A 14,750-nucleotide genomic window follows, 5' to 3' on the forward strand; every position below is an offset into this window, starting at 1 on the left:
ATTGAGAGGGAGGGAGGGACAGACAGACGGTCAAAGAAGGCATGTGTTCTCTAGAGAGAGCTGGACTTCAGTAGAAGCACTCATTCATCTGCACAGCACTGTGTTTGCAGAGGAAGCCGTACACAAGAGCAGTGAGCAGCCAAGATTTCCATATGATGTTGGGGATCATTGAGTTGTTCGTAGCCCTGGTTGCCTCCCTGCTGCTCTTGCAGTTCCTGAAGCTGCAGTGGATGCGCAGCCAGCTCCCTCCAGGACCAGTTCCTCTCCCCATCATTGGGAACTTGTGGCTGCTCGACTTCAAACTTCGCCGAGAAACTCTCGCTAAGGTATTTAGTCTTATCTCCTGTATGGGGTTTAGTGGGGAAATGGTGGTGGTAGGTGGGTAGTTGGACTGAATGATCTTGGAGATCTGTTCCAACATTGGTGATTCTGTGATCTATAGCTGAAAATCTATCTGAACCTGTTTCAACTTAATTTAAATACCAACAAGCACCGTGTTTCATTACCAGATTTGTTCTTTGTGTCTGTATTGATCTCTCTCACCTTGTAAACCATCGTTAGCTGAATTTGCTTTGACTGACACTAATGTCACTGGAACACCTCCAGGCCACTATGGTCCAGTCTCCATTAGAAGATCAAACATACACTCTAAACGGACCCTTCTTTTCATGTTTGTATAACCAAAGTCAGCAAGGCACGTTATATTAGTGAAATGAAGCAGGGAAAAATAAATAAATGAATTCTTGTTCTGCTCACAGCACAAGTTCTTAATAAGCCAATTCAAACTCAAGACTTGCATCCAATTACTTTAAGGGAAAATACAAGCATTATCTGTGGAAAGACAATAGAAGCAAATATGAACAATGGTGGGAAAGCAACAGGAAAGAATGCAAAAGCATTTTTCTTTCTTTGAATGTTGGGGAGAAAAAAAGGATCATTAACAATTTTCATTTGTGAAAGAAAACAGAAAAGCTTTGGCATTTTGCATGCATTCATTTGCTCTTCAGTTCTTAAAACAAATATTCGTGTGAATGCGTTCTGTTTCCTATCCATTGATGCAATGTTATTAACTCTTCAGTTAACCAGCATCTATGGCAATATCTACACAGTGTGGATGGGACAGACACCCATGGTTGTACTGAATGGGTACAAAGCAGTAAAAGATGCCATCGTCACCCACTCAGAGGAGACTTCTGGAAGACCTCTCACCCCGTTCTACAGGGACATGATGGGCGAAAAAGGTGTTACAATACCAAAACATGCATCTTTCTTGCTAGTGAAATATAACCCAATCCAAACCCCGTTTTGCCTCCTGTAGTGAAAGGATTTCCCTGCCCAGCACTGAAATAAATGTTTCTGTGTTCTTCAGGCATTTTCCTGACAAGCGGCCACACCTGGAAGCAACAGAGACGCTTTGGGATGACCATTATACGGAGCTTAGGATTTGGGAAGAACAACTTGGAGCACCAAATTCAAATGGAGGCCTCTCACCTTCTGGGTGCCTTTGCAAACACAAAAGGTAAATTCACTAGGAAAAACAAGGCTTGGATTGCCTTCTGAAATACAGCGGATTAGGGGAACTAAAGGTTCACGACACATTCATTACAAGCTATAAAGATATTTTTCCTATTAGTGGGTCTTCTATTGGCTTTTTAATTGCATTCTTGAAAAAGGTGTTTTGTCTGCACAGCTGGCAAGATGAAGCTGCTTTTTTGTTTGTTTGTTCTTTTAAATAAGGGTAGTAAAAAATGTTTATTATCAACATTGTCTCAGGGACAGCTGGTAACAATTTTTAAGTTAAAGGAGGATAGAAAACCCGTGTGTTTTCCTCCATAAGGAACAGAATCTGTGACCTGCTGGGCAGCAAAAACCTCTACAGTTTGGCAGAGAAAAAAGCCCAGCACAAGGAGCTCATCATTCTATTGTCCAACAAAATTGCTTTGTAGGGTTTCAATGAAATAGAAACGGGTAGAATTTTAATGATATGCCAAAATAAAGCAACCAAATATAAATATTCTGAACAGCCAAATCCCCCACCCACATCACGTTTCATAACGACACGGAAGCACAGAGAGGTTCCCCAAGGTCTGTCACCAACTCATTTAGCCTTAGATGTAGCAAAATAGCCCTACTGACTTCTGAGAGCAACATTTCTAAGGTCAGTGGGTACGTAAGATAGGAGCACACCAGCTGGTAAGAGGCCTTGGTACAGCCCAAATCTTTACTTCCATGCAGTTCTCCTCCATATTAAACCCAGTAGTTGAACTTACTGCTTTAAAGAAACAGAACAAGTGTTGGACTGATGTCCGAAATGCACAGGGGACCATTTTCCTTTGGCCAATTTTGGCCAGTTTCAAGGTTGTCCTCACCTTTAGCACATGTGATTATTTGTCTAGATTTCACCTCTCTCTTTACCTTAAGTCTTTTTTAACAAGAGCTGCGTTCCATCCTGTAAAACAAGGAACGTGGGTCGGTGGGCACGGTGATGATGGGTCAGTGGTCGGCCTAGATGATCTTAGTGGTCTTTTCCATCCTTCAAGATCCTATGATAAGAATGATGGAAGTTTTGCCTTCACAATCCATGGAGACAAATATATATATATATATATATGTTATATGTAGTTGAATACTATGCTGCACTTGTAAACCAAACAGAAAGAAGACATTTCAACGTAACTAAGAAATTAAGGCTTCAAAATTGTTCCCTTCCATTACCTCCTCCTTCCCTCTTCCTTAATGTGAAATACTCACCAGCAGCCCCTGTCCTTGCAGGCAAGCCTTTCGACCCCCGCACTTCCATCACCCATGCTGTTGCCAATATAATTTGTGCTGTTGTCTTTGGTCATCGCTTCTCCAGTGAGGATGAGTCTTTCAGCATGCTTATCAAAGCTGTTCATTTTGTGATCTACTTCCAAGCTACTATCTGGGGCAGGGTAAGAACCTCTGCATTTAATCAGAGTTTCCTATGTTCCAACTTGTGTGTTGCCTCTCATCGTAACTGAAACGACTCTTGCAGTACCTTTACAGTTACCAGGAAATGGGAATTGGGCTCTCCAAAACGCTCATACTCATATGAAAATGCTCATATTTCTTCTTATTCATTTACAATCACAGATGTATGATGCTTTCCCATGGCTTATGCATCACTTCCCAGGACCACATCAGAAAGTGTTTGCATACAGTGACTTCATGCACAATTTAGTTATGAACGAGGTTCAGATGCACGAGAGAGAGAAGGCAGGTGATCCACAGGATCTCATTGACTTCTATCTAACCCAAATAGCAAAAGTAAGTATCTATTTATCACCACAGCCCCTCCTTGGCCTCAATGTCCACTACAAATACTTGCTCTATGAGTGACAACTACAGAACTTCAATACACACATTTTGCTTGGCACTGAAGTTTTGCTCACCATTTTCACAAAGTTATGCCCATTGCTACCTGGGCAATTGTACGTATGAAACAACCCACTTCATGTGAATGTATTCTACAGACCAAAGATGACCCCACCTCTACGTTTAATAAAGACAACATGGTTCAGACTGTGGTTGACCTCTTGCTGGGAGGGACTGAAACAACAAGCACCACCCTCCTCTGGGCACTGCTCTATATGGTACAATACCCAGAAATACAAGGTGAGTAAAAGCTTTAGCAGAGAACTGCACTCAACGTTACATCGTAATGAACACCATTACAATGTAAGTATTGGCTCAATCACATGCAGCAGATCAGAATAAACATTAACAATGAATACAAGTGGTAGATCTCAATTTCAAAGTAGCTCAGTCTCTTTTTTCTTCCTCTACCTTGGGGCTTTAACAGAGAAAAGAAACTTAAAACATTGTGATTGCTCTGCAGAAAGAGTTCAAAGAGAGATAGAGGCTGTTCTGGAACCTTCCCATGTCATCAGCTACGAAGACCGCAAAAGACTGCCCTATACAAACGCTGTGATTCATGAGACTTTGAGGTACAGCAACATCACTTCTGTGGGGGTCCCTCGACTGTGTGTGAGGAATACGACTTTGCTGGGCTTTCACATTAAAAAGGTATGGAGTACATATGTCTCCAAGCTTTGGTTGGTTAACATTTACTATGTCTAGCACAGCAGCTCCTACAATTCCTGGCTCAGCACAGAGAGAACACAGTAGCACATCATAGGCACGAAACAAAGCTGAGTGCTTCAAACCAGAGCCCACATGTAACACCTTATGACAAAAACAAAGATAGCAGGGTTTATTGTGCCTACATGCACACAGGAGAAGGGCGAGCTGAGTCCAAGCACCTGGCTGTAGACACAGGATGGCATAGTATCTATTAGAGAGAAGAGCCAGAGAAGATACATCGACAATATCATCTCCATTTCCTCTTGCAGGGCACACCTGTGCTGCCAAATCTGCACTCTGTGGTGTATGACAGCGACCACTGGGCAACCCCTTGGAGGTTCAACCCAAACCATTTCCTTGATGTGGATGGCAACTTTGTGCACAAAGAGGCATTCTTACCCTTCTCAGCAGGTAATGCCCGAACATTTTGGCATCACTCTTTGTTTTTGTCTTGCAGCACAACAACAAACATCCTAAATTCTAAAACATTAAGAAACGTTTTGATAAAAATATATGTGGCACAATGGTTTAAAGTCACTTATTTACTGTAAAAGCCACAGATTTTGTCTTGTCCTGTTTGTTTATCATATAGCTTAGCCTCACACTGCTAACTTCTCTCCTTTTTCCCTGCAGGGCACCGTGTGTGTTTGGGGGAACAGATGGCACGTGTTGAACTGTTCATCTTTTTCACTAATCTGCTTCGGGCATTCACATTCCAGCTCCCTGAAGGAGTAAAGGAAATCAACCCTGAGTACGTTTTGGGTTCAATACTGCAGCCACATCCATATGAAATCTGTGCTGTTCCACGTTAATCTGCAACATACCACAAAGCAGAGGGACTTTGACCCGTGAATAACTGCAGAATAAATATCACCATCTTATCTGTATTCAAATTCACGTACCTCATCAGAAAGAATTAACATAGAAGTATTTCTATTCAGGAAGGCTGAGCTCATGCAGATGAGCTTTCTGAAACTAGAAAATCACACTTACCAAAGCTCAAATAACCATGCCGTAGGTATATACAATTACTCTGAAGTGTTACCATATTTATACACTCACAGTAACAATTAAGCAGGTGTAGCATTTTAGAGAAGTGATCTGTAACAAAAGCTTCCTGCACGTGCACTGGGTAACACATCACATGTGAAATGGCACAACTGTTCCAACACAGGAAGGATGCCCGAAAACACCTTTTGCTTCAGCACAATTACTCCTCCCTGCAGAAGGTTCCATGGTATATAACCTCTGTTTTGACTCCTCTTCCTCACCTGCTCCCTGAGAACACTTCATATAGCAGTGTCAGCTTCACACATACATCAGTGTTGGCAGAATGCAGTCTCTTACCATCATATTCCATCTGGAAATACATGCACCCTTTTTTCTTTACTACTTCCCATATTTGTTCACCATCACAACGACCAGTAATTTGCTCTTTGAAGACAAGTAACAGCCCTTCAAGAAAAGAAGATGTCAGTATTTGTCAAAGCAAGCACAGTAGAGATCTACCACCCACAGCCTTCTCTTGTTGCCCCATACTTCTACAAGAGTGGAAAGCTTGGACCACTTAATATTCAACCGTGGCCATCCTAAATGCTCTCAGCTTTCCAAATTCAATAGGGACAAACAGAAGTTATGCTAAGGTGTCATTAAACGCAAAAGTGGAAAGTTACTTACTTCTCAGACATAAAACTAAAGGAAAACTTCTTTCTCTTCTCTAAAATTGCCAACTAGAAGCATCCATTTGATGAGAACCCCAGGGCTCAAACACGCTGTAAAGTTTGCTACTGCAGAACAAATAAAGACTTGACATTCATGCAGTTTCGACCTTTTTAATAAAAGACATTTTAAAACTTTTAATAAACAACACTCAATTTTTACTGAGGAAAATATAACATCTAAAAACATCCTCCTTGAATGCGAAATACTTTCTAACAGAAATCAAGGAAAAAAAAAAATCTCTCAACCTTCAGATTTCTTACAGTGAGGGCAGGGGGTACCTGGCATAAAACACATTCTCACAGATTAATGCAAGCAGTCTGATGTGGCAGTTCATAAAAGTTTTCAAGTCTTATCTCCAGCTTTTGTGGGATTCATTAAAGGAAAACTCACAAAAAAAAATCTCTTTTCACCCTACCACTTGCACAGTGCAGCCAAGGGCCCACAGTAAAGTGCTCAGTGGTATGACTGGCAGTGTAGGATATAAGCTTGGACTTGCTCTATTCCAGTTTATTTTGATGGTTCTTGAGGTATGTCCTACGTGAGAAAAAAACTCCAGTTTATTTCTTCTGCGTTCACCCTTTGGTCTCCTGATTGATTTTTCTTTTCCCCACAATATTATTCCATTATGCACCTGAATTTCCTGGTTTTCTTCTAAAAATAATCTCGAATGAAAACATGCACGTATCCTCCACCTGTATCTGTGAGGAACTGAGGTACATGATGAAGATCCGTTGTGTAATGCTGGTTCTAAAACACGTGGGAAGAACATACGTTTACAGTGTACATGATAAAGGAGGTATTTTTACAGAAAAGTCGCTGTAGACCTGACAGTTGTTACCAGTGGAAAAACAACTGGGCTATAAATTTCTTCTCTTTATCCTATTCTAAAACAAAACCAGCAAGAACAGAAGTGTTCCTCAGCTTTCCCATGATTTGACAGCATGAGAGTTACAGATCACTTTTTCATCACAGTTGTAAATGAAACCTATAAGAAAATAATCAGAGCAGGAAAAGAAAAAATTAATAACATTAACATGAGAAAAAGCAGTTCATAAGGAATTAAGTAAAACAGAAAACATTTAAAAATCAGGACTAAGAGCTACTTCTGTCTGTGAAACATCTTAATAAACTAAGAACTTGTAAATCCTGTCATGACAGTAATTAGAAATCACATAAAAATGACACCAACATTCAGCTCTATTCTGATGCACCAAATAAATCAATTTCCCAAGTTCTCAGTAAGGCAGACTGCCCACATCCTTCAGAGGTTACAGCTCTGAATAAACCAAGCGATTTAAAATCCAGGCTTTAGAAAAACCTCTTGGAGAGTCTTGTATTCAGACATTAACTTCTGCCCTGCTAAGGAAACTACAACTGCCATTTATTTCCAGTTTCTTCACATTTTGAAGCCCTGAAGAATCTAAACTCTTAGTTCCCTTGATGTTGGGCAGCACTCTTTGCTTTCATGGAATATCCAAGAAACACATCTTGAAATATATCCCCTCTGTAACAATGGCCTTGCAATCTTGTTTTCCCCAAACAACAGTAACGAAGAGCTTCAGTATGTACTTCACCTCCTAGATATAAACTTAGCAATCGCCAAGAGGAAAGTACACCCTGATCTTCACCCACTGCAGTGGAGCACACAAAATCCATACTGTCTGTGTGGTTTTAAGGATAAATGGACACTGGTCAGCATGACCTAATTCAAGAAAACCAGCAAGCCAAGAGTTTTTCCTAAGACTTCTTTTTAATCAAAGTTTGCCAAAGAAAAAAGATGGGTATCGAGATGGTTGTGATCTCAAATAATACGCCGAGTACTGTCCAGAGCACGCTCTGATCTACCAAACACATCAGATAAATTAAATAGTTTTTTTCCACTCAGTTAAAAACTCTGTATGCAGTACGAACTCAGCATTCACATCCGCCCCTTCAAGAATAATACATATACGCCCAATGAAGCAAAATATTAAATATGTGGCATTAGCTCTTAATAGAGAAGTCTGTATGCCAAGAATTATGAAAGGATGTGCAGGCTGTGAGGAAACCAGTAAGAAATTAAGCTACTGTGGTGCAAGGTAATCTCTGGGTTGCCTCTTCTCTTCTCCTTTTTGCTCTATTTTCTCTATTTTTTTCAATAATATGCCAATAGAATTTCTAAATTGGGCATCTGAGCTATTGGTATTACTATCAAAGCCAACCAGGTGGAGAAAGATTGTGATATTAATTAAATCTAGGAGATCTCTGGTAATACAAAGAAACAAATTACGTCAAAATGCATTACAACTGTTAATACTTTTGAAAGCAAATGCAAAGGTCAAATCCAACCAGTTACTCCTCACTGACAGCCCTGTTTCTCACAGACACTGTGGCACAGACACACACTGGGAAAGGCCTTCAAGGAGTAAATAATGGCTTTAAAGAACAGTCACACAAAAACTTCCACATATTTGAGCAGAATGGAAAGATAAACGTTCTTAGTTGCTAACTACTGCTACTCTGCTGGTAGAGAAACAAATAGAAGATTGACTGCTTGATTTAAGTAAATGAGAACATTCAAAGTCCAGTCCACTGATGCACGACTCTCAAGTATTATCTAATACATTAACTTTGATTATGCCTCTGTATCACCACTAGGACAAATTAAAACTGCATCACTTACTTCTTGCAATACTTGTCCAAGTGTCTCTCTGCTGTGAATGCGTTTCCTGTTGAAAACCAAAAGAACACTTACAGTTCTGCACAAAGCACTGGGGGATCTTGCAAATATTAACTGTTATACTAGGCATGGTCCACGCCCTTATCCACATGGAACCTTAATACAATCTTATCAAAGCTACAAACTTTGAGTCAGACCTGCTATCTATTGCTCAATGAGGTGTAAGAACCCACTGCAGCTTCTCAAACACAAGCAAATGTTGTTTGTTAAAAAGCTTACTAAGCTTAAAAAGCTTACTAAGCTTTTTAAGCATAAATCCAAGTAACTGCACATAGGTGACAATGAATCATGTCAGCATCATCTTCCCTGGACCTAGACATCTGTTGTTCAGCAACTGATGCAAGTTTAACCACACTGCTACTTCAGCCATTCTCCCAACATAGTCAAAGATGGTAAGCAGTGCTTGCTACAAAGACTTGAAAAGGAAAAATGAAGAACCTTCCACCAGAAGTGACAGTAACTATAGTTACTGTTTCTGAACATCCTGCAATACATGTACTAAAAATTACTATAGATCCAAATAGAAAGCAGCAAATTTTTACCTGTCTATTTTGGTTGCGATGATCACTGTAAAACTGCCTTCTGTGTTGGGTAAGTATGTAGATGGTATAATTACATAACTTCCAGCAGGAAGCCTGCACAGTCTGCTTACTTCCTGTGAATAGCAGTGAGGTACACAGCTCACCAGTGGCTCCAAGTGCAGAAAAGAGGAAGTATTTGGCTTCCAACTGCTGTTAGGTACCTACAAAAAGAAGAATAAAAACACGCTTAACCTTTCAACGCAGGTGTACCTGTGCCAGATACACCACAGGAAGATGCATTCAGTATGTATTCTGCTCCAAACACTCACTGTATGTATAGAACTACAGAGGAAACACTTTCTGAAAATAAAGCCAGCTGAGTGCTAACCTCTGCTGTAGGAAAAGTAGGAAAAAACAAATAAAAGAGCACACTTTATCTGGTACACACACAATTTGTTCAATGTCTGTAAAAGCCTTGTGTCACCAACTCACTCTGAGTTCACGCTCTACTAACCCTATGCCTGGCAAACAAGTCTTACCTGGAAGATATGAAAACCTATTGGACGACACTTGCTGTCTTGGCAGTGCTGCCGGAGGGTGATTTTCACACTGCTTTTTCCTGGTCCTACAGGAATGGAGAGGGGAAAGCAGGGATTGATATGGAAGGAGGGGAAGTTCCTGCTGCCTCCAGCACTCTGCCCATTTTTCCAGCATCCTTCCAGCTGCAGCGTTTCCCATTCACCTACTGGGGGTTCTTCAGTAAGAGTAGCATCTGTGGGTGGTTGTTTTATCTCACTATCAAACATAAGAAAGAAAAGAAAACAAAACACAACAGAACATGTATGATTTCACAGATCCAGAAAACCAGCTCACAGAAATAAATCAGTAGTACGCAGACTTACAGGAACACAGTCTAAAGCATGCACTATGTTGTTTGTTTGTACACCTACCACATCTTCAGACAGATGTGCACACCTCTGCACACCTAATCACTGCAATATTAATACCTATTTCAATCCTAGCCCAGCATCACTTGTCATTTATTGTCAACACCAGTCCCACAGCATTCAAAATGACATTTCAACATAAGGACAAATGGTATATTTGAAATTACTCCCAGTCCTGCATTCAGTTAAGAACACAACAGCTGGTCTGATTCTATGATTGTCATTTTAGACACATATCCAAGCTGACACCTGTTTCAGACTTTGCAGTGTTACACTTAGTAGCAGTAGATGAGAGGACAAAATTTGCCCTGAAGTGCTCCACAGATGCTGTATGTTCAGAAAAATAAACTGCCAACGCAATATATAAGCCCACGTCTTACACCCAAGCAGCAGAACTAGCCTCATCATTTTGCAGACCTTTATTCAGCCTAACACTTGATGACATCTTGCCTCCAAATTCTGCAGAGTAAATAATCTGACTTTATAGAGTGACTTGCCAGCTTCTTTCCAAGAGCAGAGGAGTTGTTAGAGCACTATTAAAGTATCAAAAAAACCACACGAACAGCTTTTGAACACGCTGTCAGTGGTACGTTTTGCCTCCATGCTTATCAGGCACAAGCTATTACATATGCCCATATTTCTCCAGGTTTATTGGAAGAAGACAGAACTTTGCTGACACCACAAGATGACTCAACGCTGCCTTCATAAACATGAAAACTATAATTTGCCATTCTGCACAACTGTTCAAAAACACTTTGAACAGTTTCATACTGTGCATGTGTACCTCCACGTATCTGTGCCCACAAGTCGAAGATGTTTTCAACTTCTTTTTAAACGTACCTGAGAGAGATTCTCCCTGTAGAAAACACACGAAGCAAGAAATGCCCTACAGCATCTTTCAGGAAAGTGCTGGGAACAACAAGATAGTACCCAGGAGAAAGGTCGCAGCATACATGCACTTCTCTGTCATAGGAATGGCAGACGGTACCTACAACTGGAGGAGCAGAGAGGGTCTTTGGAAGGTTAAATCGTTTCTTCTCCACCTAGAACAGATGCATAAGGATGCGTGGTGGTTTAGGAAAAATGAGCAGTTTTTAATAAAAGCTATGTAACACTGTTTTTTGAAACACGCCTACATTCACAAAATGAAACAAGGAAGAGAGTATCAGTATGCAAGCTGATTATCAAAGAGGAACAGAAAGCATTAATATTCAGAAGTAAAATTTGAGATAGCCATAAAGCAATCAGCCTGAAACATCTTTCACTAGTTTGGAAGAACCCCAGAATTTCCACTATATGGTGCTCACAGAGTAGAATCCAGGGCTAGTTCATACCTAGGCTGTATGGACAGTAACTCTGTGACACATTCAGGGTATAAATGAGAGGTGGAAAATGTTTAAACAGTGGAATTACATCACTGTTGTAAAAAATGAATTATTTTAGTCAGATGTTTCAATAATGCCTTAAAACGTCTACTTGCAAGAGAAAAACATCACTTCCAAATTACCTTCCAGACATGCAGTCCCACAGCCTGATATTTCTTCCCTTGTAGGCCTTCAGTCAAAGACAGATTTTCCTCTACTAAGCGAGTCAGATTTTTAATTCTTCCAGCCCAGTCAGTGCTGTATTTTCTGTGTTTCTGCAGCAGAGCAATGCAAACTTCACTCTTCTCACAGACTCTCAGCCAGAATTTAGGGTTGGTAGGGAAGCTGCTGTTGTTGCGGCAGCCACCTGCAGATTGGCCTCTCACCCAGGATCCAAAAAGATTCCGAGAGTGATACAGCACTTTCTCTAATGAAATAAGAAAAACAAGGGGCAAACTTCAGATGCCAGAGTTCATTTCTTTTATCCAACCAACACACAGCAAAGATTTCCCAGCCCAAGAAAAATGAAACAATGTCATGACTGGTAATGGCAGATTGACTTGATTTTAACAAGTAACAAAACATTGGTTTCAGAAATCTGATGTTTGTATCTCACTAAGAAAAAAAGCACCTCAAAGCTGTGCAGAGCAATAGCCATCTAGAGAACACTCATCGCTCAACAAACAAGCACGAAACTAGAGCTCAGAAGAGTATCAAAGGCTCTTCCAAAGATCTTCAGTTTCCTCTCACCCCTCTACTCTTCCCAGCAGTAGAGACAAAAAAGGCCTACAAGTATAGAAGACTGATAAATTACAGTCTACCTGCAGCTATTTTCAATTCAGATCGCTCTTTCTCATTGATTTAATATTATCCATACAAGAAAGAGGTTTTTTCATACCACACCTGTATAGAGGCTCTGCAGTTGTCCTTCTTCATTCACTGGAAAGCCCACAGTAATCTCATCAAATTCTCTGAAAAATTCCTCTTCATCAACCCAGAATTCTCCCTCTTGGATCTGTGAGAGGAGTTCAGAGGCAACCACCGGATCCAGCTGGCTCCATCCTTCACCACTACACATAAGACAAGGAGCTGAAACATGGTTCTTCACACAATAGAAGTTCCATTATAATCTTTTGTCCTTTGTAGTAGATTTGCATAGCAGGACTACATAGCAGTATCTTCATTTTAGTGTCAAAGACTTGCCAAGAATGCTTCCTGGATACGATCTGCTGGTCAGTGAGATGGATCATCAGAAGTACAAAATGCAACATTCCAAAGAGAATTTGGAAACAAACAAACAGCAGTCTGAATATTCTAACACTTCTCAAGATAAGCTCTCAGGGCCTGACCTTTCCTTCTTAATATTTTCAAGCTATAATTCTGCATTTCCTTTAAAACATTTCTCTTTATATCTACTTGGCATCAATTCTAGCTTCTCCTATTCATGTTAACCTGCATAAATAGAAAAAGCAGAGAAGCAGAACAAACCTACTCACCCCTCACACCAGGGACCCCTCCAGCACCGCCTTCCCCAGGGATTTCGTATTCGCAGTAGGATGATTTCCTTGCCTGACACTTCAGAAAGATTCAACATGTCTGTCACTATAAAGGCATGAAATTCTCCTAGCTCACTTGCACCTGGATAGGAGAAATAACAACAACAACTCAGGGTTAGATGTATATAAAAGAATCCAGACCTTCATTTCAAAAAGACAGACTTTAAATCATTCTGTGAAAGAGAGCAAAACAAAGAAATTGTTTATTGGATCAGTATTAAAACAGCATTAGAATTTTTTTTGCAACTATATAGAAACAAAACAAATAAAACTCGCTGATCTCAAGTAGCTACAAATCCTCAGTGATTTTTTCTGACTATTTCTGGAGCTGGCTTTGGGTGATTTTTCTGTTGTTTTGAAAATGAACTGTAACAACTTCCCACACATCAAACATAAAAAGCACCTCCCAGAAAACCCCTCCATCCTGACCCTAACAATATCTTTAAACCCTTCTTTATCCAAGGTTACAGAAAATCATACCACGCAGCTCACACAACACAACAGCAGTATGCAATGGCTGGCTGCCTTGTGCTCAGAGCAACATCAAATCACAGTTTTAAATGCTGAGAACTTTACTGTTATACCTTGCCTGGAATTGAGGATGGAGCAGCTTATCACACATTGCTCTTTCAAAACCATTAGCCTCCTAAACACTTCTTTCTTCAGAACCATGCCAGACTTCTCCTTCCCCGTGTTTCTTGCAGGTTCTTTCAAGGCCCATCTTTCAGCAATGCCTCCAGTCAGATCCACCAAAGCATCTGCCACCTGTCCCGCCCACAGCTGTTCATAAGATCCATGAACTCTACCAGAAAACACACACACACAAAATGTTTCTACAAACAGCAGAATTAAGGAAAGTTCCCGTGTCCTTTCAATCCTGCCCATCCCCCCAAGTAAGCAAGAGAAAACATACAATTTACTTTACAGAATAAATCACCTAAAGAACATGTAACAAACCCATCAAGCAATGAGGTGTCTGAGAGGTTACAGTTCATTCCTTCCTATATAGAAACTGCCCCAGCCTTGATGTTTGTACCTTATATGCACACCAGATTCCATGATATCATAATTACTTACTGCATGTTAACATTTATTCCTCCTCCTAGAGGAGGAGAAATAACAATCATTTAATTTATTTCACTTTGCACAAGGTGTGAAGAAACCACTTCATACTTAAAGGCTTTTTCTGCCCCCTGCTGGCAGTCACACCATCCCCCCTCCAGGCACGTTAGTACATTTGATGTCAGTACATTTTGTACATTTCCCCATGTATAGAGAAAAGCTGGCAACCATTATCCTTTATATCAAATTACATAGAGATCTATGCCCAAAACTATGACTATGCCAAGTCAGATGTCTAAGCAAGCAGAAGGTAAAGCACAGATTAGTGTTCTACCTCCCTTCAATAACAGCACTCACATACTTTGCATAAGCTTTTTCCAGCAGTGGAAGCCAAAACAAATCTTCTGTCTGACACTGGGAAAAGCAGAGTTTACCACCGAGGCAAGGCAAACGATCATCAATGGTTACTTCCACCCAGTGTCCAAACTGCCAGACATGGCAGGTGAAACGGCCTTGATACAATTCATCTGTCCAGCTGGGCTGACCTGGAGGGAATACCTACAGAACAAAAGGCTCATATCAAAACAAATAATGAATGGTTGTTATTTCAATACAGAAAACTAGTATAACTAGGCTGAATATCAACCACTTGTAATAAATGAAAAAGGAAAGTCACGATGCAGTAAAACCAAGCATAACTAAAGTGATATTCACACAGGGACTTGGGATTAAAAATTTAAAGAAAGCAATATACA

At 40.4% G+C, this 14,750-nt stretch overlaps 2 protein-coding genes across 3 annotated transcripts in view; one reads left to right on the top strand and one right to left on the bottom strand.

Annotated features, from left to right (window-relative positions):
• Nucleotides 1-5,920, top strand: LOC107318142 (cytochrome P450 2J2-like). The gene is made up of 9 exons (XM_015871580.2): nt 1-326; nt 1,079-1,241; nt 1,370-1,519; nt 2,773-2,933; nt 3,115-3,288; nt 3,495-3,636; nt 3,860-4,047; nt 4,374-4,515; nt 4,738-5,920. The coding sequence occupies exons 1-9, from the start codon at nt 153-155 to the stop codon at nt 4,914-4,916; spliced, it is 1,473 nt and encodes a 490-aa protein (XP_015727066.2). The 5' UTR covers nt 1-152; the 3' UTR covers nt 4,917-5,920.
• Nucleotides 5,921-14,750, bottom strand: part of CAPN10 (calpain 10) — an 11,119-nt gene continuing 2,289 nt past the window's right edge. The window contains exons 4-13 of one of the 2 annotated variants that reach the window (XR_014933592.1): nt 14,357-14,553; nt 13,518-13,735; nt 12,874-13,015; nt 12,281-12,447; nt 11,521-11,804; nt 10,854-11,007; nt 9,606-9,861; nt 9,088-9,287; nt 8,489-8,534; nt 5,921-6,811 (exon numbers count right to left, since the gene is read on the bottom strand). Coding sequence is in view for 1 of the 2 variants with exons in the window: in XM_015871577.3 (XP_015727063.2) it covers nt 6,782-6,811; nt 8,489-8,534; nt 9,088-9,287; nt 9,606-9,861; nt 10,854-11,056; nt 11,521-11,804; nt 12,281-12,447; nt 12,874-13,015; nt 13,518-13,735; nt 14,357-14,553 (1,743 nt within the window). In the remaining variant the exon portion in view is untranslated. Of the gene's footprint in view, nt 6,812-8,488; nt 8,535-9,087; nt 9,288-9,605; nt 9,862-10,853; nt 11,057-11,520; nt 11,805-12,280; nt 12,448-12,873; nt 13,016-13,517; nt 13,736-14,356; nt 14,554-14,750 lie in introns of both variants that reach the window. The other variant, XM_015871577.3, reaches the window with a different exon arrangement.

Source organism: Coturnix japonica, chromosome 12, assembly GCF_054131305.1.
Source record: "Coturnix japonica strain WE chromosome 12, WE-NBRP24, whole genome shotgun sequence".
Taxonomy (NCBI): Eukaryota; Metazoa; Chordata; class Aves; order Galliformes; family Phasianidae; genus Coturnix; species Coturnix japonica.